The sequence below is a fragment of the Microcaecilia unicolor genome, chromosome 9 (assembly GCF_901765095.1).
Source record: "Microcaecilia unicolor chromosome 9, aMicUni1.1, whole genome shotgun sequence".
In the NCBI taxonomy this organism is placed as follows: Eukaryota; Metazoa; Chordata; class Amphibia; order Gymnophiona; family Siphonopidae; genus Microcaecilia; species Microcaecilia unicolor.
The window spans coordinates 86,401,762-86,426,137 of record NC_044039.1 but is presented as its reverse complement, the minus strand read 5'-3'; the positions used below and the strand labels follow the sequence as shown (position 1 = coordinate 86,426,137).

Genomic DNA, 24,376 nt, shown 5'->3' with positions numbered 1-24,376 from the left:
TGGCTTCTAAAGATCTGTTATTCTTCCAGTAATCTGATTCGGCAACAATGCTAACCAGTTCAATGTGTGGAGTGCTTTGTATAACAACTCTGTATTACCTGCCATGGAGTGTTCCTTTAAAACAGCTCAAAACCTCTACCTTTGTAACTAGACCAGTGATTGACTCTACCAATGTCCAGTGACAAAGATATATTTGTAAAGAAAACAGGAAGTCTGCTAAAGCTTGCACAATCAGAGAGAGAGAGAGTCATAACATAAAAATCTGTGTTAAAAAAAAGAGCAAAAAACAAAAGCACAAGGAGCCTTCAAGGGTGGAAGCGTCAACCTCAATTATTTATTGATCAGACCCGACACGGTCCGTGTTTCGGTGAAACAACATGCGTCAGGGGTCTATCAGTATAGATCAATATTGTCAAATCGAGTCAAAATTTCAGGGGTAATAGTCTCAAGACACTGAGAAGACACTAAAAAGTGCAGGTGCGACAACAAATGTCTTAAGCAGTAGCCTGTATAAGAAAAACCTGCTGGGAAATTGGCAGGGTAACGTTTCCAAAAGTTTTTCTTATGCGGGATACTGCTCAAGAAGTTTGTTGTTTGCACCCATCCATTTTAGCATCTTCTCAGTGTTTTGAGACTATTACCCCTGAAATTTGACTGATTTGACAATATTGAACAACACCTATACTGATAGACCCCATGACGAAGGTGGTTTCACCAAAACCTGGACCGTGTCATGTCTGATCAATAAATTATTGAGTAAATATTGAGTTGACGCTCCCACCCTTGAAGGCTCCTTGTGCTTTTGTTTTCACTTGTGTTGGGTGCATGTTGGACTCCCACTTCTGCATTCCTGCTAAAAAAAAAAAAAATTCCCAACAATTTGGGTCTGTTCCAGGCACCCTTCCTGCAGAAGCACTGCAACATTCCATCCATCTCTTCATAGAGAGGTGCTGAACTGGAAAAAACCTTCAGAGCAACCATGGAAAAAACAAGTCAGTTTTTCTGTGTAATTAAGAGGAGATAAAGGGGTCCTTTTACAAAGGCACGCTGAAAAATGGCCTGCAGTAGTGTAGACAGGGGTTTTGGGCGCGCACAGAATCATTTTTCAGCATACCTACAAAAAATGCCTTTTTTTGCCAAAAAACGGACGTGTGGCAAAATGAAAAATGACCACGTGTCCGTTTTGGGTCTGAGGCCTTATCGCCAGCCATTGACCTAACGGTAAAGTCTCATGCGATAACTGGGCAGTAATGACCTACGCACAGCCAAATACCACTTGGTGTACATCCGATACGCGAGGCCAAAAATAAAATTATTTTCCAGACGCGTGCCAAAAATGAAATTACCGCAACAGCCACGTGCTAGCCAGATGGTAACTCCAATTTGGCGCATGTTGGGCGCGTGTAGATGCTTAGGGCGGCTTAGTAAAAGAGCCCCAAAGTCTTTCTAAATCATCCCTCTCCCCCACCAGCAAGGGAACAACAAAAGGGATAAGAAGCTGTAATTCTGCTTCCATATCAGAGTCAAAGAGCGAAAATACTGGGTAACCTTGCTACTCATCTAAATGATTTAACCCTAGAACAAGAAAAACAAAAAAGAGCCCGCTTAGACTAAAGGCGAAAAGATTTCATTCACTTCAGAGGAATGAATGTGTCATATAAAAATTGGGTAAACTGATAAAATATGTCACATGGAAGCATTTCAATACTTAGGGGCCCTTTTATTAAGCTGTTGTACACGAGGCAGGACGTCAGACTCACAGAAATAGAAGCCTTGCTTGCAGATGAGCAACGCGGCCACGCCAGAGAAGAGGACTTCGGCTGGCGGGGGTTGGGGACCCCCTGCCAGCAAAGGTACCCAACAGTGACGGCGGCGGCAAGGGGGGGTCAAAAGGGTTGACGCAGGGGGGGCTCAAAGGTGGTGGTGGCGGCGGGTCAAAAATGGCGGGGGGGGGGGTCGGCGGCACCAGGGGCGACTAAAATGTGCCCCCTCACCTCGGGCTCTGAACCCCCCTACCGCCGAAGTCTGGCTACGCCCCTGCACAGGGTAAAAAGATTGAAAAATGAAATGGCCGTGCGGTAATGCCGCACGGCCATTTCAGTGGGGGGGGGGGGGGGAGCACTTACTGCTCTGGCAGTAACCAGGCAGCACATAATAATGCCTTATTACCTCCGAGTAACCCCTTGCAGAAATATCTTTGCAATATTTCCGCCAGCACCGGAAATGGTGCACGCTGGGTGGAACTACTGCCAGCACAAGGGTTCTAAATTGCCGCACAGTAGTCCTTTAGTCTTATTTTTAAGTTATTTAGGGGCCATTTTACTAAATACATATTGGATTGTAAGCACTTTGAGCAGGGACTGTCTTCTTCTATGTTTGTGCAGCGCTGCGTATGCCTTGTAGCGCTATAGAAATGCTAAGTAGTAGTAGTAGGAAAGGCATGCATACACTAACATTAATAGACCAGGGAAAGACATTAGATCTAGGGACTTATTTTAATTAACATACTGGATCGATTCTAAAAATGGCGCCCAAATTTGAGCGCAGATAAAAATTAGCACTAAAAGCTATTCTATAAACCGCTTAGAGTTGGACCCTGTTTATAGAATAGCGTTTGGTGCCGGGTTCTGCACCCATTTTGGGCACGGAGGATTTACACCAAGTAAAACCTGGTGCAAATTCTCAACGCTTAAATTATATGTGAATCTCCCTTAATCTATAAAACTAAGCATAATTTCAGGTACACTCCCAATCCGTCCATGCCCCTTTTTGGATCTGCCCAATTATCAGTGCTAATTGACTCGTTAATTAAATTGTGTGTGCAATTTGGGTATGCACCAATATTTGCGTGCACAACTTTGAGCGTCATATATAGAATTAGGCCGATTACATCCAGAGTTAAGAATTTATTTGCTGCATTTGTACCCCACATTTTCCCACCTATTTGCAGGCTGAATGTGGCTTACACTATGTTGCAAAAGGTATAATCATAAACCATAGGAGTCAACTTTTCAAAATTATTGGGGGTGCTAAGCCCAGTGGAAATAACCCTTCCTTGGACACATACAAGGAATTTTCTCAATATTGGGGGTGCTCAAGCACCCACAGAGTCAGCTCCTATGTCATAAACAGAGTAAGAGGTATGGTCTAATTTCACACATTACTGTGTAAGAAATTAGGTAGAAGTCAGTAGAATGATTTACATAACACAAAATAAAACAGGTGAGATAAAATGACCAATAGTGATGATATGATTAACATAATCAAATTAGAAGGGATCAGTATTAGTTGGTTTAGATATAGAATGGAATGAAGTCATTAAGGAGGATTTTTATTGTAAGTCTCTTCAAACAGGTGCGTCTTCAGTAACTTCCGGAAAGTTGTCAAGTCATGCGTTGTTTTTATAGCATTGGTAGTTTATTTGAAATGAAATGCTCTTTTACACCTTCCTCTCAAATCTTCACATATATCAAAGAGACTGAGGTATTACAATCAGAAGGAATAATTTACAGGCTAGTCAGGTTTTATGTCCTATTCTACTTTGGTGCTACATTGTGGAACATTTAATGTTAAAGTAATGCAATCAAATTTGATCTGAGTAGATGAAACTATAAAAGATACAGTGACCTTTCCAGGTCACAATAGGTATCAGAAATAGGAGTAACAGGATTTGGACCCAACTTTCCTGGTTCCCAGCTCATTAGTCTAACCACTAGTCAGCCCACGCTCTATTGCAATGTTATGTTTCAGGGCGGAGCTTTACCACAGTAAAGTGTGGATTACAGTGACTGAACATCATGGTTCCGTGATATGTGGTCAGTGTGAATTCACCAAGGTCTGCTCACAGTATCTCTGTAGTACTGTTCAAGGCCTTTATGCCTCTTCTTTAAAGAAACAGTCACGACTAAACCAGTTTAAAACTGCACTCCTAATAGACTTTAGCTTAAAAAAAAAAATCACATGTATCCCTTCTGGGCTGGTAAAGTACTGTCATTGTGAATTGCTCCATATGACCTGAAGGCCACCGTTATTCATCTGGGATCAAAATCTTTTTCAGACAAGGCATTAACTAAATCAACAAATATCCTGTGCATCAAGGAATATAGTTTTTAAAAAAATGTAACCAGCTATATCACGACCAAAATCCCCTTCCTAAATATTATGGAAAAAGCTACATCCTTGCTTCAAATGGAAACAAAAGTCCAGTGTACATCATAGTCCTAAAACAGGATCTTTTTATAAGTAGACACTGAGGGTCCTTTTACTAAGCGGCGATGAGCAATACCTCGTGCTTCCCTTGCGCCAAAACATACTACCACGGGGCGCACTCAGAGGCGCCCTGTAGTAGTTGAGCCATCTGCACATGCTTCCTCGGCACTAAAATACTTTGTACACCTTGTGAGTCAACATTAATAATTTAAAGTGTATATACTGTATGATAATAAATCGGTAGCCAGTGAAGCTACATAATCATGGCGTAATGTGATCCAACCTTTTTGCATGCTATATCATTTTCTTGTAAGTGTTTGTGTACTTAATACATCAATAGGGGTGATATTAAACTAGAATAAGATATTCCAGATTGCACAGGATGGAATGGCCTGAATGGATTCTGGTGCTATTCGAAATGACAAAACTAAAGACTGAGTGGTCTGAAAATTATACTAGCAGGCTAATTGTGCCATTACAAACCTAACCTCATCATGTGGGGACAGTTTTGTTTTTTATTATTTTTATTTTTCCTTCTTTATTTTTTTTTAAATCTGCATAAAAGTAGAAAAGAATCAAGTCATAACAGAAGGACTGACGGCATGAAGATCTTCTCCCATGTCATAGGAAAAACATTTTGTGCATCTGGTCAAAAGAGGCTCATCCTAGCTATGAGGAGACAAAAGAATTAAAAATAGAAAGTGTCCAGCAAAGGATGTAAAATTGGGAGAAAATCGCTAAATAATTATTAAGTCTCTCGTGTTTGAATGCTCACTAGCTCAACAACTAGAATTAGTGTAGAATATCATTATAGCACAACTCCTAGTTCAGTTCTTATATCCTCTACTCACTTTGTGGTCGATTTTCAGAGACCCATTGAACAGGCAAATGTTTGGCAGAAAATTCACATTGGTTTGATTTAGGTCCGACTATTTGGGTGGCTAGGCTTTTGGGCTAAGCTTAGGTAGTGTGTGCTGAAAATTTGTGCAACAGTATTTGTACTGTCATTGTACAAGCTTATTATATACCGCACATAGGCTATTTCACATAGACACCCTGTTATAAAATTAGCTGTATAAGCCTGTCCCAAAATGCCTCTGGAGCCTTGCTATTTTGTGGTCACTATAGATTTAGCGTGCACTAAATGAAGAGGTGCTCATTATGGGGCCCTTTTACCAAGCTGTGGCAAAGGGGGACCAGCGCTGGCGTTGATTGTGTGTTTTACATGCGTGCCGAGGCCTCCTTTAACTGAGGCTGGTAAAAGGGAAGACTCGCTTTGACAGGAAATAGCCGGACGGCAAGTAAAGCACTTGCTGCACGGCCATTTCAGGGAGCAGCCCTTACCGCCACTCATTGAGGTGGCGGTAAGGGCTCCCACGTTAACCCGCAGTAACTGGGCACACATGGCACTGCCCAATTAACATGGGTACACTCCCGCATTGGGCTTACCGCCGCTTAGTAAAAGGAGCCCTGTATTCCTATGGGCATATTATCATTTAGATAGTGCTAAACTGTGTGCCTTAGTAAAATGACCATTTTTCTGACTAAATGTGCTTACCTTCTTATTTAGGAGCCTGGGGGGGGGGGGGGGGGAGGCTGGGTAAATTTAACATGCCAAAATAAAAGAAAATATTTGAAACACAGATTTAATAAACTAACTCATGAAGGGAGCGGGTTAAACATTTTTGAAAACTGACCGTGCTGTGCCCTTGAGCAACTTACTTAACCTCCCTGACTTCATTACCTTCTTTACTGGTGTTGCATAAATAATATTACTGTGCAAATACATTACTGCTTGTAGTTTGCAGTCACAGAACCGAACAATAATAAACTACATACATGCTTCCATTTAGTGCTGCGACTGCATTGTTATTACTCCTTTGAAAGTTTTCTCAAAAAGCACAGAAGTGCACTGTGACAACACGATTACTTAATTAAATTAAAATTTAGCATGTATTAAATAAAGTAGAAAAAAAATGAAGTTTATTAGGAGGTAACTCACCATTTGCCAGGTGCGCTTTATTTTTCTTGGCCAGGGTTAGCTGGACCTGTTGTTTAATCCGGAGGTTTTTGTCTTGGTCAGGTCTCCCGGCGATCCTCAATTTCTCCTCGGAGGGAAGAGCCAAGGTTGTATTGTCCGAATCCTTGAACGCCTGCTGGCCCAGGACCGTCTTGATGTAGCCAGGATTATTCGAAGAACCGAGAGTTGCCATATCTGTTTAGCGGATATCGCTTCCCTGGATTGTACCTGTTGTGCGTCCGTGTAAATGACAGGAACAACTAGCTCAAAATCCAGCAGCTTCAGGCTTCCATTTCTAACAAATAACTTTCCTCCCCCTGCCCTTCCTTCAGAGAATGAGATCCCAAAGCAGGAGACAAATTCCACAAATTTCTGAGAGCTGGAGTTCAAAATGTCACCATTGCCAGGAGACCAGACGGCAGCTGAAAGCAGAGCCCTGCCCCTGGTGTGTAAACTCCAGTGTCGGGAGGGGGAAAGGCACAGGCTGGCTGGGAGGAGTCACCTCACTTCAGGCTTCACCTTTATTTATGACTGACTGGGGGAAGAAGCGGAAGCTGGGGCGGGTGGTTCTGTAGTTCACCTGATAAATAAAATTCATCCTTTTACTTCTTTGGAAAAGCAGAAAGATAAAAGTGTGTGTGAGCAAAACGAGAATACTTCTAACCAGGTGCTTGTTTGCTAAGGCGGGTGTGGTTGGCAGCTTTTGAGTCCTACTGTTTGGTTAGCTTTAAATAATGCATGGCTAAGCCTGCCAGGGCTCCATGTTTATGGCACGCTAGCAAGAATCACACTGCAAGTAAAATATACAACTCATGTAAAACAGCTGCCATTTTATGTTGGCAATAACACAACTAGGATTAAAAAAAATATATAGAAAAGGTAGTTGATGGGGTATCTCGCTAATAGTTTAATAATCAAGAAACCCAATGTAGCAATATTAACCCATAAGTACATAAGTATTGCCATACTGGGAAAGACCAAAGGTCCATCGAGCCCAGCATCCTGTTTCCAACAGTGGCCAATCCAGGTCACAAAAACCTGGCAAGATCCCAAAAAAGTACAAAACATTTTATACTGCTTATCCCAGAAATAGTGGATTTTCCCCAAGTCCATTTGTGTAAAGTTTTAAAGCCCTACACCTTGGTTCTTTGGCTTGGTTCCTTGCATCTCTGGTAATACCCTAAACTCCCCAGTCCTGGTGCTCTTTATTCACTGGATTCTCACCGGCTGGTTCTTCCTTCTCCTAGGATTGAACACTATGAATCTACCCGTTCCTCTTCTTTTTATTTTCTTGCTCCCTTCCTTTGGAATTTCTTCCCTCCTTATATTCAATTTGAATTGCCATTTGTTTAAAGTTTTGTTGAAAACTCATTTGTTTGAAATAGCTTTCAAATCTCCGTCATGATTTTGGGGTTTCAGGCTTGGTCTGACTGTCCCAGCGACCCAGGGTGTGTTCCCAGATCTTTGCAGAATGTGTATGTATGACCATTGTTGATTGGTCTTTGCTTTTCTATTTATTATGGTGTTCTTTTAGATTCTAACTAAGGATATTTGCTTAAAATTGTAAGCCGCTATGACCTGTCATTTAGAAATAGCAGGATATCAAGCTTTTAATAAACATAATAAACACCTGGGAGAATGAGTGCTGTATAGGTTCTAGGAGCTTAGTGGAAATCAGTTCTGTCTACTCAGGTTCTGAACAATGTCTGGAGGTGAGTCAAGAGAATATGCTGCCAAGGAAAGTACAGCTGCTGATGTTGATGCTCGAGATGCCAGTGTGGGCTCTATGGGGAAGTCCCCACATAGCAAGCATCCGGGTAGAGACCGTTTTGCCAGCAAAGGTGAGGGGGCACATTTGGGGGTCTAGAACCTGCCAGGGGAAGAGTAAAAAGAGTAAAGCAGGTGTGTAGCACCACAGGTCAGATCATAGCAGTTAGGATCTGACTTCAAGAAAGTTTTGCCAATCAAGTGGACAAGGCCCTGGGACCAGGATTTTTGTCAGTTCAGGCACCCATATGTGGTATAAGTGGGATGGAGGGAGGCTTTCTGCTGCATTACAAGGAGGGACTTCTGCACTGGATGGCCACCACCCACTCCCCTACAGCTTTTTAGCATGGCACCACAGCTAGCTAGATATTTCAAGGCTAGGGATGCTTCGACAACTTGTGCAGGATTACATTTCAATCTAGAAGTCCATACATTCACTCTCTTTGGTGTGGATGGTTCTTTCTGTCTAGGGCTGTAGGGAGTTTTAGGTGGGTATGCGGGTCAAGCTTTGGCTGAGTTGGAACTGCATTGCATTGGTGGGCTCTTCTGAAACTACTCTTATTTGGACATGATGTTCTTTTCTGTAAGGAGAGAGAGAGAGAGTCAAAAATAAAACAAATCTATGTTGTTAAAAAAAAAATCACAATTTGGGGCTGTTCCAGGCACCTTTCCTGCAGAAGTGCAGCATTTCATCCAATCTATTCATAGAGAGGTGCTGAACTGGCAGAATCTTCAGAGCAACAAGGGAAAAGCAGCTCAGTTTTTCAGTGTAGTTTTTAAAGAGGAGATAGAGAGGGGCATAATTGAAAGGGGCACCCAAGTGTTCCTGAGGACGTCCTCGTAGGACATCCCGGCAAAGGGGCAGGGAAACCCATATTATTGAAACAAGGTGGGCGTCCATCTTTCATTTCGATAATATGGTCGGGGATGCCCAAATCTGAAAATTTAGGTTGACTTAGAGATGGTCGTCCACGATTTTCAGCCATAATGGAAACCAAGGACGCCCATCTCAGAAACGACCAAATCCAATCCATTTGGTCATGAGAGGAGCCAGCATTCATAGTGCACTGATTCCCCTGACATGCCAGGACACCAACCGGGCACCCTAGGGGGCACTGCAGTGGACTTCACAAATTGCTCCCAGGAACATAGCTTCCTTACCTTGTGTGCTGAGCCCCCCAACCCCCCCCCCCCCAAAACCCCATGACTGCACACCACTACCATAGCCCCAAGGGGTGAAGAGGGGCACCTACATGTGGGTACTGTGGGTTTCTGGTGGGTTTTGAAGGGCTCACGTTTACCACCACAAGTGTAACAGGTAGGGAGGGCGGTGGGCCTGGGTCCGCCTGCTGGAAGTGCACTGCACCCACTAAAACTGCTCCAGGGACCTGCATACTGCTGTGATGGAGCTGGGTATGACATTTGAGGCTGGCATAGAGGCTGGCAGAAAATATTTAAAAAGGTTTTTTTTAGGGGTGGGAGGGGGTTGGTGACCACTGGGGGGAGTAAGGGGAGGTCATCCCCGATTCCCTCCGGTGGTCATCTGGTCAGTTCGGGCACCTTTTTGAGGCTTGGTCGTAAGAAAATAATGGACCAAGTAAAGTCACCCAAGTGCTCGTCAGGGACACCCTTCTTTTTTCCATTATCGGTCGAGGATGCCCATGTGTTAGGCATGCCCCAGTCCCGCTGTCGCTACGTTTCTGACACGCCCCCGTGAACCTTGGTCATCCTCATGACGGAAAGCAGTTGAGGACGCCCAAAATCGGCTTTCGATTATGCCGATTTGGGCGACCCTGGGAGAAGGACGCCCATCTCCCGATTTCTGTTGAAAGATGGGTGTCCTTCTCTTTCGAAAATAAGCCTGAGAGTCTTTCTACAATGTCCCTCTCCCCCATAAATCAGAGAACAACAAAACGGATAAGAAACTGTAATTCTGCTTCTATATCAGAGCAGGGGAGCTCCAAATGCAGTAGGAGACTCAGATGATGATCACCTGCATCTGAGCTCCATACAATCTGTGCGTTTGGATAGTGGGGCTAACCGGGATTGGGACACTGCTATGTTGATAGGTACATGCCAAGGGCTGTCCATTTCACATGCTTACTTGGAAGCATTCAATTCTTGTGCATGGGGGGGGGGGGGGGGGGGGGGGGGGGGAAGGGCTCAATGGTCAGGTAATGATGATTTTGTCCATTGCTGAGACAAATTACATAAGCACATAAGTAATGCCATACTGGGAAAAGACCGAAGGCCCATTAAGCCCAGCATCCTGTCCCCGACAGCAGCCAATCCAGGTCAAGGGCACCTGGCAGCTTCCCAAAAGTACAAACATTCTATACATGTTATTCCCGAAATTGTGGATTTTTCCAGTCCATTATTACTAAGGATGTGCCTGTTTAGGACTTTCATAGTTAGCAAGGGACAGGGGGTATACCTTAGGCAAAGGACTAGGTAGAGGGTCCAACATCAGTCCCCACGTCCTGGGCCTAGATCTCAACTCCATTGGAATGGCAGCAGGCTTGCCCATAATGTAAGCTAGCTGTAGTGCAGGGCCTTATTAAGATCTGGTTCTGCAAGGCAATTGACCTTAAGGTAGATACAATGCCTGATTGGACACCTGTGTCTCACGAATAGAGTGATGCACATGGACAGAGTTTATCTGGGCATGGGAGTGAGGATGTCAGTGGACATCAGTGCCACCACCACTGGATGGGTATCACATGGTACTAAGAAGGTACCACTGGGTGGGGAACACCTTTCTAAATGGCTATAAAGGTGTGTTATTGTGGAAGGTGGAATTGATGTCCAATAGAGACTTTGAGACTTCTGATGGAATTGAAATTGGAAGCCAAGGGGGTGGATATTTTGCAAGCAATAAGGTAATGTTCAGATGGGAGAATTTGTTTAGTGGAAGTGCAATAGCAGGTCTTATACATAAGTACATAAGTATTGCTATACTGGGAAAGACCAAAGGTCCATCAAGCCTAGCATCCTGTTTCCAACAGTGGCCAATCCAGGTCACAAATACCTGGCAAGATCCCCAAAAAAGTACAAAACATTCTATACTGCTTATCCCAGAAATAGTGGATTTTCCCCATTTAATAATGGTGTATGGACTTTTTCTTTAGGAAGCCATCCAAACCTTTTTAAAACTCCGCTAAGCTAACCGCCTTTACCACATTCTCTGACAACGAATTCCAGAGTTTAATTACACATTGAGTGAAGAAATATTTTCTCTGATTCGTTTTAAATTTACTACATTGCAGCTTCATTGCATGTCCCCTAGTCCTAGTATTTTGGAAAGCGTAAACAGACGCTTCACATCTACCCGTTCAACTCCACTCATTATTTTATAGACCTCTATCATATCTCCCCTCAGCCGCCTTTTCTCCAAGCTGAAGAGCCCTAGCCGCTTCAGCCTTTCCTCATAGAAAAGTCGTCCCATCCCCTTTATCATTTTCATCACCCTTCTCTGCACCTTTTCTAATTCCACTATATCTTTTTTGAGATGCGGCAACCAGAATTGAATACAATATTAGAGGTGCGGTCGCACCATGGACCAATACAAAGGCATTATAATATCCTCATTTTTGTTTTCCATTCCTTTTCTAATAATACCTAACATTCTATTTGCTTTATTAGCTGCAGTACACTGAGCAGAAGTTTCAACGTATCATCAACGACGACACCTAGATCCCTTTCTTGGTCCGTGACTCCTAACGTGGAAACCTTGCATGACGTAGCTATAATTCGGGTTCCTCTTTCCCACATGCATCACTTTGCACTTGCTCACATCATCTGCCATTTAGATGCCCAGTCTCCCAGTCTCGTACGGTCCTCTTGTAATTTTTCACAATCCTCCCGCGATTTAACAACTTTGAATAACTTTGTGTCATCAGCAAATTTAATTACCTCACTAGTTACTCCCATCTCTAGGTCATTTATAAATATGTTAAAAAGCAGCGGTCCCAGCACAGACCCCTGGGGAACCCCACTAACTACCCTTCTCCATTGAGAATACTGACCATTTAACCCTAGTCTCTGTGGGTCTGTTGTGTGGGTCTCCTTAAGGAAAACATAATCAGATGCCTGAACTTGTATATGATAACAGGGGTGCAACAGTTTTGGGGAGTGTATACTGATAGGTGTAACTCACTCTCTTGGGACAAGTTGTCTTGTCACAGGTGTGAAGATCCTTCCCTCCGCCAGAGGGTCTTCGGGACCTTGCCTCCACCCTGGCCACTCAGCCTCCCGGCCCACTGCAGTCCACAGGGCAGGGCTCAAGAAAATAAACTTCAAAAAGGCCAAAAGTCACCAAGCTCCTTTATTGTCAGGGATTCACAGTTCAGTAACTTGCAAAAGGAATCCTGCAGCCCTTCAAACAGTTGCTCCTGCTGTCCTCCCAGGGCCCAGGTACAGCAGAAAAAAAAAAACCGTGCAGCTCTCTGCTGCTTCAAGGAAAAAAAAAACAGTTGGAGCCAATTTAACAGTCCCCAAAGATAGATCCCTTTGTAGTCCAACTTTACAACCAAAAGGAACCCAGGTAGCTGGGCCCCATGCTTGGGTTTCTGCAACAGTTCAAAACCCTCAAAGTTCTTTGGGCCTCAGCCCACCAAAAGAAAAAAAAAAACCTGTAGCTTACTTTCCCCTCCCCCACACCAAAAGAAGGTTTGTTTTCCCAACAGTTCAAAATCCCCAGGCTCAATGCCTTAGCACTCAATTCAGCCACACAGTCTCTTCACCAAGACACAGCCTGAACTCCTTTGGGGAAAGAGGAAAAGATCCCACCCATTCAGGGTCACTCTATTACTTCACTGACCCTCCTCCCGCATGACCTTTCCACTTTCAGCCCAGCTCTGACGCCAAGAGTTCACCTGGTTTTTCAGTTTAGTTTTCAAGGCATGAGCCCAGGCAGAAAGGTCCATGGGTTCCCCAGAGCCTGCCTCCTGCTCCTGCTCTCCAGCAGCTTGCCAGTCCATGGACTCATTCTCCTCCTCTCTGGGCGCCTGTTCCTCTCTTACTTGATTAGGTTCCAGGTGCCCCTCCCGGCCTTGTCAGAGCCTTCTCCCGGGGAATGCTGGGGCCAATAATCCTTATACCAGGGTTTTCCCCGGGGATGCTGGGAAATGTAGTCCTTCTCCCACCTCCATTTTCTAGGGGGCACATACCTTTTCCCTTCTCTCTCTCTCTCTCTCTGAGGAACAATTAAAGGTAAGGTTCTGCTCTGTCTCCCTCGGCTCTTGAGCCTCCTTCCTTCTCCCCCCTCCACTTCCATCTGTTCAAAACCCTTATCCTCCCCTTCACACAGGGTACTGGCCTTGGCAGTGATGGAGGGGAGTGCACCTGCACCAGGGAACCATTGGTATTCCAGGACTGGACAGCAAGGGGTACCTGACAGTATGAATGCCACAAGAAGCCTAGAGGACCACAAACAGTGCACAACATGAGATAGAGTGACCTCAAGGAAGTACAAGGAAATGCCTTTGGTGCCTTGTATAATGTAAGTCAAAGAGCAGGGGAATTGGGATGGATCAGTTTTGGGGCATATGAAGCATTTTATCTTGGCAATGCTGCTGGGATGGGAAACTTTCGGTGTAAGGTTTGTCATCACCAGAGGCCTGGCAAAAGATACCAGAGATAACCTCTTTGGCGATAGGGTTAAAGAGATTATAGATAACATCAAACAAGATTGCACAAGCCTAGACACATTGGAAGATGACAATTTAAATCAAACTAAATCATCTTTTCAACATTCATCATACTACACATCTAAAAAGCGATACGATTCTCGTAGGCAATTCCCTTTCAATAGGTACAACTCGAACTATAAGTACAACAATAAGCAAAACAGACCTCAGCAATCAAAGAGATCTCTATAGAGACAAAAGAACAGCTAAGCCAGCACCCTCTATGGTGCCTAAGCCCCTCACTCACACTAGAAATGCCAGTTGGAGGTCGACTTCAGTTTTTCGCTCCACAATGGTCCATAATAACATCGGAAAAATGGGTTCTATCAATTGTGCAACAGGGATACCGTCTCCACTTTGCAAACCCTCCACCTCACAAACACATTGTCACCTCAAAGATTCCTTCCTATCACCTCGATGCCCTTCAGGAAGAAATCAATTGTCTCCTGCAAATCAATGCAATCGAACAGGTTCAGGAATCTCACCAGAACACAGGGTTTTATTCCAAATTCTTTCTTATCCCAAAAAAGAAAGGTGGCCTATGCTCTACTCTTGATTTACGATCCCTGAACAAATTTATCAAAAAAAGAAGAACGATAACTCTCCAAATGATTTTCCCACTTTTAGATCAAAATGCCTGGCTCGTGTCTCTCGACCTACAGGATGCGTATTTACACATTCCAATCCACCATTCCTCAAGAAAGTATCTTCGTTTTCAATTGGGATCTCACCATTACCAGTTTCATGTTCTCCCTTTTGGTCTCTCTTCAGCGCCGAGAGTAGTCACAAAATGCATTGTCACAATAATAGCCCATCTTAGACAACAGGGAATAACGATCTTCCCATATCTAGATGACTGGCTGATCTCGTCACCAACTGCTCAAGATGCTCTCCAAACATTGCAGAAAGTTACCTCTCGGATGTCTAATCAACTCAGAGAAATATCAGCTCCTCCCAGTGCAAAGAATCAAATTCATAGGAGCTGTTATTCATACACCTCAGATGTTAGCTTACTTGCCTCTCAACAGAGCCATGCAAGTTCAAATTCTCATATCTCACTTGACTCAAGTTTCATTCACAACAGCACAAACATTACTAGTCCTTCTGGGTCACATGGCAACTACTATACCAGTGGTACCTTTAGCAAGGCTGCACTTGAGGCCTTTACAATGGCACCTGAGAGACAGATGGATCCAAGCCCTTTACCCTATATCGGCAAAAATAGGGCTTACTCACCATCTAAAAACTTCTCTGCAATGGTGGACTCATACCCCACATCCACTTCGAGGCATGCCGTGTTCGTCCTGCTACACCATCCATTTATGTAACCATCGATAAATCCAAACATGGTTAGGGAGCATACATGAATCTTTACAAGACACAAGGTCTTTGGTCTCCCGAGGAATCAGTATGCAGTATCAATCTCCTGGAGCTATGAGCAATCAGGCTAGCTTTTCAGACATTTCACACTCACCTATCTCATCAAAATATTCATGTTCGAACGGACAACCAAGTTGCAATGTATTATATCAACAAACAAGGGAGTACCGGTCCCTGGAACCTGTGCAAGGAAGCTCTACAAATCTGGCATCTAATCTTAAATCTCCAGTCCACAATCTTGGCATCGTACCTACCCAGGGTGCAAAATGCTGTAGCTGACTCACTCAGTAGGAAACTACAACCACATGAGTGGTCACTCAAGACCACTGTTTACACACGCCCTCTTCAGCAGGTGGGGTCATCCCCTAGTCAATCTATTTGCATCCCCTCTCAATGCCAAATGTCAGAAATTTTGTTCAAAGTTTCCCAGTCCGAACAGAATAGCAGAAGATGCTTTCCAAATTCCATGGACAGAAGGCCTCCTCTATGCATTTCCTTCAATTCCACTCATATCCAAAACACTCCAGAAAGTGAAATCAGAGCAAGCATCTCTACTGTTGATAGCTCCATATTGGCCAAGGCAAGCATGGTTCTCAATTCTGCTAAACCTTGCTTTGCAACCTCCACTTCCACTTCCTCTGGAACCAGACCTCAAATCCCAACAGCATGGCAGTCTTCTACACCCAGACCTAGAATCTTTCCGGTTCACAGCTTGGCTGATCAGACCCATTCAAAGATTATATTCTCACAGGGTGTTCTAAAAGTTCTCCTCGCCTCTAGGAAGGACTCCACTCGAAAATCTTACAATGCAAAATGGAAACGTTTTTCCAACTGGTGTTCATGTTAACATCTCCACCCTGAGACTGTCCTGATATCTCATCTGTTGGACTATCTTCTCCATATTTCACAATCAGGGTTATCATACTCTTCGATAAGATTGCATTTATCAGCTCTCTCAGTTTTTCCATGACCCTATTGACCATTTGATCCTTATGCAGCATCCTATTTCAAAAAGATTCCTTAAAGACCTAATGCATCTATACCCTCCGCTTCGCTCACCAACACCAGCAAGAGACCTTAATTTAGTGCTCAATGTGCTTACTACTTCTCCATTTGAACCACTTCACAGCACAGAACTCAAATATCTTACCTGGAAAACTTTGTTTTTGGTAACTTTGACTTCAGCACGACATATTTGCGAGATACAGGCTTTGGTCCACTACCCTCCGTACACTCAATTACTTCATGATAAAGTCTTGCTTCGCACTCACCCGAAGTTCTTACCCAAGATAGTTTCACCTCATTTAAATCAGGTAATAGTACTTCCAACATTTTATCCTCCTCTGCATGCCTCTGAGGCTCACAAGAGACTTCATACTCTAGACCGTCTGTGTGCCCTAACCATTTATTTGGATAGAACAAGATTCACAAACAGACCTTCTCAGTTATTCTTGTCAATTTGGTCTAATCTCCAACCACAACCAGTGATGAAAGGAACTCTTTCTCAATGGATTTCAAATTGTATCACTTTATGTTATCAACTTTCAGAAGCATCTGATCATTTAACCATTCCTCGTGTCACAGCTCATAATCTCAGAGCCATGGCGGCCACAAAGGCTCATTTGCAAAGAACATCTGCAAAGCAGCTACGTGGTCAACTATGCACACCTTTGTGAAACATTATTTCAATGATGCAGCATCATCTGCAGATTCAGTTTTTGGTCATGCTGTCCTTTCCTCCGTAATCTGAGGCGTCAATTACCACCTCCTCCTGACACAGGTACCAGATACCTTCTTTGTCTATTTATTTGATTATACATATATATGTTTTTACTCTGCTACCTATGTAGCTTGGGAATCTTCACTTGTGTGGCTGCAAGATACTATGTACAGGGAGAAATAAAAGTTGCTTACCTGTAACGGTAGTTCTCTTTGGACAGATGATCTTGCAGCCACACAATCCCTCCCAACCCTCCCTTAAGTTGCCGCCAGCTACTGTAACAAACTGAAAGGGGTCGGTTCTGTTTTAAATCCATCCCTCTCTAGACCCCCGTGGGACCCTTCCACCCGGAGGTATACAGAGGGTCTGTTCTTCTATGATCTTGTGGACCGCCTCCCTAAATTCCTGTGAGACCCCTTCCCATGGGTATTGCTGTTGGGGAGGCATCAGAAGGCGCAGTTCAAATCCAATTCCCATGACCACAGCTTTCTGTCTATTTGGATCTAAATGAATCTTTGGCCATTTATGTTCCCACATAAATTCTATGAAAAGTCTAGAAAACTGTTTCAGTGAGAAATCTTACTTGTGTGTGTGTGTGTGTGTGTTAGTTTGCAAAACAGATAGAAGATAGAGAATAAATTGAAGCAAGGACAGAAACAGTGTAGTTAAAGAAATAGTCTTTTTAATCTTACCCAAATCAGGCTTTAATCAGGTACATTCAGCAGACAGATTCTGAGTTCAACTGGCCAGAGCCCTGCCCTCTAGGACGCGTTGGGGAAAATCGTTCCAACGAGGGCTTGCATGCACCCTGTTTTTATACAATTTGGTCACCATACAAGTCTATGGAGAGGGACTTTTTTTCCTAATCTTGCTCAATCTCTCTGAATCATACCCGGTCAGGTGCCCATGTTTCCGTTTTAGCTATTGCAAGTTATTGTGCAATTTCCCTTTTTGTCAACATCTTGTTCTTATGAAGATATCTAAATATAGATATATCAATTTCATAACATCTTGTGATCTGGGTGCCAACTTATTAAAGACAGACTCGGTGTTATGAACCAAACTTCTTATCATTTCTGTCTTTAATTTCTACATCATGTGAGTTACACTCAATTTGGAAGTTGCACCAGGTTTCATTAGAACTCACCAAACAGTCCTGCTCTTGCAGGCTCTCTGCTATAAGGCCATCAGCTTGTTTTCAGGCCTAGTCAGTGCTTTTCAGCTGTTTAAAGCTATATAGCTTGGCCCACCACTATTCCAGTGGATAGGTCTTAAGCTAGAACACATATTAACTTGCAGGAAAAGCAAGTCCTTGCTCAGCCAGTCATAGATTTTTAAACCTAGCTGGTATTTTTACAGCCTGAGTCCTAAAATCTGGCCTTCCACCCTTCCGGTGGGCATCCAGTGAGGGTCTCTTGCTGTAGTATAATTATACATTCCCCACTTGTCACCCCCTCTGAGGAGGGGTGACACAAAGCTCGTCAAGCTTGTCATCATCCATTCCAGAAGGTGGCAAGCTATCAAACTAGAGGGGGAGTTTTGGTCTTACAAATTGCTAGAAGGTATGGTGCAAGACAGGAAACTTCATTCTTAGGTGGTATATTTTTGGGCATATGGAATTCCCTTTATATTACCCCATCCCTTGGGCCTTAATCCTGATGTCATCTCTCTTGAAGTATCGGTATGTGGGCAATAGCAATTTCAGGTGGATCACACTAATAAATACTTTCAGGTCTTCTATTGTATCTGTTGCATAGTGCATGGGGAGATAATCTAATGTATCTATCTCAGTGGTCTTGGGAAGGAATAGTGGTTTTGATTAAGCATTGTTATGGGCTCAACAAATATATGGTTAATACTCTGTTTGCAGGCTGTTTTAGGTTGTAGGTATTCAGAATCCTTAAACAGGTCGGAATGCCAGGACCTTACTATTACTCATCATTAGCATCCAATCATGAGCACTAAAAAGTGGATAGCAAGTATGAGGTTGCCTTATACAGCAAAAATGGTCAATCCTAGGAAAATGTATATTAACAAAGGTCATGCATGGATCTTGACATATGCATAATGAGCTGGAAGTATGGGAAGCATTTTATATATCCGTTACCCCACTTGGAGCTTAGTCAAACCTACAGAAAGATATGCAGCTTAAGTAAGCCTGCACCAAAGTTAAACAATTGCATAACTGGGTGATACTAACAGGGTTTACACCTACATTATGATATCATAGCCAGTATTAGGGTTTGATGTTACCCTTGTATCTGAGCAATATCAACTTCAATTCAAATTACATAAATAGAAGTAACGGGGAAACTCTTAGAAAAACAATAAGAACAATAAAGGAAATAATAGGAAAATAAAAATAAAACCTTTTCAATATATAGACAGGATTGCTGCTAAACTGAAAATAAAACAAAATATGAGTCTATAATGTCCATAAACAGCAACTGTAAATCTCAAATTAAGTATCAGTTCTGAATTCTCTTTCATCGAACATGGTTGAGGCGGTGGAAGCGCTGAAGAATCTGGACAGAGATCTTGGTTTTCAGGCTGGCCTGCTGAAGGAAGTGGCCGGTCTTGAGATGGTTAGGCTGGTAACATCTGGTTCTGCGGCTGAGTAAACCCGTATATCTTTCACATGGACCCAAGACTTGTGGTCCAGTAATTTGCAAGGTGTAAAGATTATTGCCACAACCTTGGGGGATCTAACATCCTTTGGGCCTGGATAGATCTTGAAAACGTACTTGTGGTGTACAAACTTGGATCTTTCCATGTCTTTATTCTAGGCATGCATCATCATAATCAGTCCATCAAGAGAAATGAAAGACAATGTAAACATGGAGAAAACAGTGCTAATTAAGTGCAAAAGCAAAAGGGAAACCATAAGGGTACAATAACGAAAAGCCAATTTACATAAATAGCAATAGTAGTATAATTATACAGTTCTTACATGACATTATACTGTGTTGACTAGAGCAGGAATCTGCACGCATGTGTGTTGCAATGTTTGTTTACAAGATTTAATGCTTTGGTAGTGATCCGGGTCATTGACGTCACCAGGGAGTCACTTCACTTGTGTGGCTGTAAGATCATCTGTCCAATGAGAACTACCGTTATAGGTAAGCAACTTTTATATAGACTCGCAGCTGCCAGTCCCTGCCCCTCCGATGTCATTTCCTGTTCTGGGGCAGAGCCGGCAGCTGCGAAAGTGCACAGTGCAGCCTCGCAGTGGTTGTTCTTTTTTTTCTGCTGCTGTTGGTCTGGATTAGTAGCAGTGTGAGGGTATCAGATGAAGGGTTGGAGAGAGGTCAGACGGTGCTTGGAAGGATCAAACACTGGAAGGAAGGGGGCAGACTCGGGACAGATATTGGAAGGAAGGGTCACAGAGAAGGGAAAGATGCTGGAAGGCAGGGTCAGAAAGAAGGGACAGGTGCTGGATGGAGGGAGGGAGCGAGGGGACAGACAATGAAAGAAAGGGAGGAGACAGGTGTTGGAAGGCATGTCAGAGAGAAGGGACAGGCGCTGGATAGGAGGAAGTGAGGGGAAAGACGCTAGAAGGAAGGGTCATAGAGAAGGGACCAGCACTGGATAGAAGGAGGGAGCAAGAGGACAGATGCGGGAAGGAAGGTCAGAGAGAAGGGACAAGTGCTGGATAGAAGGAGGGAGTGAGGGGACAGACAAAGAAGGGAATGGACAGATGCTGGAAGGAAGGGTCAAAGAGAAGGGACAAGCACTGGATAGAAGGAGGGAGCAAGGGGAAAAATGCTAGAAGAAGAGTCACAGAGAAGGGAGAGGCACTGGATGGAAGCAGAGAGTGAGGGGACACTGGAAGGAAGGGTCAGAGAGAAAGGACAGGCGCTAGATATAAGGAGGGAGGGAGGGAGGGAGAGAGAAGATAGACACTGGAAGGAAGAGTCAGAGAGAAGGGTTAGAGAGAGGGGACACATGCTGTAAGGAAGGTGGGAGAGGTGACACACACTGGAAGATAGGATCAGAGTGAAGGGGCAGATGCTGCATGGAAAGGTGGAAAGAGAAGGGACAGACACTGGATGGAAGGAGGCAGAGAAAGAGGGCACACACTGGATAGAAGATGGAGAGGGAGGGCACACACTGAATGGAAGGGGTAGAGAGAGGGGGCAGATGCTGACTTGGAAGAGGGAAAAGACATGGGGTAAGTAGGAAGACAGGGGAGATGGTCAACAAAGGGGAGTAAGAAACAGAGAGGGGTACTGGATATTGGACAGGGATGAGGACAGAGAAGGGGTATACTGGACATGGGAGGAAAAGGGATATAGGGAAGATGCTGGAGAGGGACTTGGAAGGATGCTGGATACGGGGAATGGGGGTTGTAAGGTGACAGGGAGTGATGCTGGATGGAGGTGAACGAAAGAGGACATCCTGGATGGAGAGGGGTAAAAGAGAGAGAGAGAGAGAAATTATGTGAAAATAGAGAGAGGGCGCTGTACAAAGGGGAGGAAAGAGGTGGTGATGGAAGAAAAATGGAGAATAATGTGATGAAGAATAGGAGGGCTGGGGTGAGGGAGATGAAAAGCTGTAGTTAGATGTGGTAAATATATATATATATATAAGATTGAATAGTAAGAATGAATGAAGTCTGAGCAGATTTTATTTTTTATTACATTTGTACCCCACGCTTTCCCACTCATGGCAGGCTCAATGCAGCAATGGAGGGTTAAGTGACTTGCCCAGAGTCACAAGGAGCTGCCTGTGCCTGAAGTGGGAATTGAACTCAGTTCCTCAGGACCAAAGTCTACCACCCTAACCACTAGGAAAGCTGAAAGGAAAATATCTTGTAACAATTAAAAAAAAAAGTAAAATACCTCCCAAGTCCATAGCTCCCTTCCCTTGGGTGCTGAGCCCCCCAAATCCCCCCCAAACCCACTCTCCACAATTGTACACCATTACCATAGCCCTTAGGGATGAAGGGGGGCGGTTTGGAGGGCTCCCATTTACCACCACAAGTGTAGGGAGGGGATGGGCCTGGGTCCACCTGGCTGACGTCCACTGCACCCACTAACAACTGCTCCAGGGACCTGCATACTGCTGTGATGGAGCTGGGTATGACATTTGAGGCTGGCATACAGGCTGGAAAAAAAAGTTTAAGGTACTTTTTTTTTTGGTGGGAGGGGGTTAGTGACCACTGGGGGAGTCAGGGGTGGTCATCCTTGATTCCCTCCAGTGGTCATCTGGTCATTTAGGGCACTTGTTGGGGACTTGTTCGTGAAAAAAAAGGGTCCAAAAAAAGTGACCCAAATTCGCGCTAAAAATGCCTTTCTTTTTTCAATTATTGGTCGAGGGTGCCCATCTCTCCTTGGCCGATAAACACGCCCCAGTCCCACCTTCACCACGCCTCTGACACGCTCCCGTCAACTTTGCCCGTTTCTGCGACAGATTGCAGTTGAAAATGCCCAAAATCGGCTTTCGATTATACCGATTTGGGCGCCCACAGGAGAAAGACGCCCATATCCCGATTTGGGTTGAAATATGGGCGTCTTTCTCTTTCGAAAATAAGGCTGTTGATGTATTATTTATGAACTTCTTTATAACACCATTGCATTGTACATTTTTCTATTTCCATAGGAATATTATGGGCATCTACATGGTTAGCATATGCTAATATTTAGCACATGCTAAAAACGTTAGTGAGCCTCTAGCACAGCTTAGTAAACAGGGCCCTTGAGGGATGCACACACAAAAATGATGGCAAACCTCTGGAGTAAATGTTTATGATCTTGTTTTCATATTAGATTACAGCATTTCAAATTTATTTGCAAATCAATATAACATTTATTTTGATATTTACTCCTGAAACATCACCATACTTCTAATTTTTGCATGGCTAGCTGCAAAATAGCTGGCTGCAATGCAAACTAGATAGTTGCCTAGGGCAGCAGTTTCATGGGAGGAGCTAAATGCAGCTGTATTTAAAGCAAACCAATAGGAGCTGCCAGCCACACCAACTGGAAGAACTACAAATTGACTACCCTTGACATTTTACTTCACATTTATTTTCCAAAATAAATTTGTATTATTTAATATGCAGATGATTTAAATGTATGTAAATGTACTATAGAAATGGCACAGAATTTGATCGGTTGTCACAAAATCATCCTTGAGCTGCAGGAGGAAATTTGGGGCTGTGCCTGTGACCATTAATGGGCAACGCTACACATTCCATGGTTGTTATGCACATTAGAATAGTGTTAGTGATTTTTTAAAATGAAGTTGCAATTATTCATCTTGTAAACAAACCAATATGATCAGTTGAACCCAAGAAGCAAATAAATGGTGATGTCACAAAAGGTAGCATTCTCATGCAGAACTCATGAAAATAATGTGGTGTCTAGTGTCCATGGAGATTCAGTTGATGATCTTTCTATCAATGATCAAATGTTGTTTCTAGTGTCCATAAAGGATCACTTGTTCATCTTTCCATCAAATGACCAAATGTTGTGTCTAGTATCCATGAAAATTCAGTTGATGTTTATTCTATCAATGATCAATGAGCACTGAAAAATGAACAGAGCAAGATTCTGGTCCAGGTGTGAAGAATAGGTTAGGTTGTGCAGGCTGAAAAACATATACCTACTTTTTCAGAATTTTATGTGTATGCAGGGATGTGTGTAGATGGTGAATCTGATGTGGCCAAGCTGCTGGAAAGGTAGGACAGATTATGTAATGGAAAAATAGCTAATACTCTATAACTGTTAAATGTATTTTATGCCATATAATTTAGATTTCTTTTTTTCTTTTTGCTTGATGTTCAGTTTTATAAATATATTGACCACACATTTCTGGTTGTTGAACTCATCTGTGATATTGACATTTTGTTAATGCATACTAAATTTGGTGATTTTGTCTGTGTTTGGAAAGCAATTGTTTTTTTGGACAGATTTTGGAGATTGATCCTTTTAATATAAATTCTTACCATTATTTTGTGCATCCAAAGCTTAAAAATGGTGACAGCAGTTGTGATAAAGACTGAAAAATAAAATCTTCTGATGGATATTCACAATGATTTAAGAGCAAAGATGTAGTTAAAGCAAACCAATAGGACCTGCCAGTTATACCAACCTGAAGAACTGTGAACAAACTATCCTTGGCATTTCACTTATTTTTATTATTTAAATAAATTTGCATTATTTTAATATGCAGAGGGCTTTAAATTTATGTAAATGTACTACAGAAATGGCACAGAATTTGACAAGTTGTCATAGAATCTTCCTTGAGCTGCAGGAGGAAGTTTGGGGTTGTGCCTGTGATCATGAATGGACAACTGTACATATTCCATGGCTGTTATGCACTTTAAAATAGTCTTAGTGATTTTTTAAATGCAGTTGCAATTTATTATTTATCTTGTTAAAAAATCAATATGATTAGTTGAACAAAAGGAACATAGAAATGGTGGTGCCATAAACACAGCACTCTCTGGAACTCATGAAAGAAATGTTGTGTCTAGTGTCCATGGAGATTCAGTTGATGATCTTTCCATCAATGATCAAATGTTGTTTCTAGTGTCCATTAAGGTTCACTTGTTCGTCTTTCCATGAAATGACCAAATGTTGTGTCTAG

At 43.1% G+C, this 24,376-nt stretch overlaps 1 protein-coding gene across 1 annotated transcript in view; it reads right to left on the bottom strand.

Moving 5' to 3' along the window:
• The window catches only part of PKP2 (plakophilin 2), a 226,290-nt gene extending 219,530 nt beyond the window's left edge, over positions 1–6,760 (bottom strand). Inside the window, exon 1 of the mRNA XM_030214261.1 lies at positions 6,212–6,760. Within this exon, the coding sequence (XP_030070121.1) occupies positions 6,212–6,422 (211 nt within the window). The 5' untranslated portion in view covers positions 6,423–6,760. The remainder of the gene's footprint in view (positions 1–6,211) is intronic.
• Between the last annotated feature and the right edge of the window lie 17,616 nt (positions 6,761–24,376).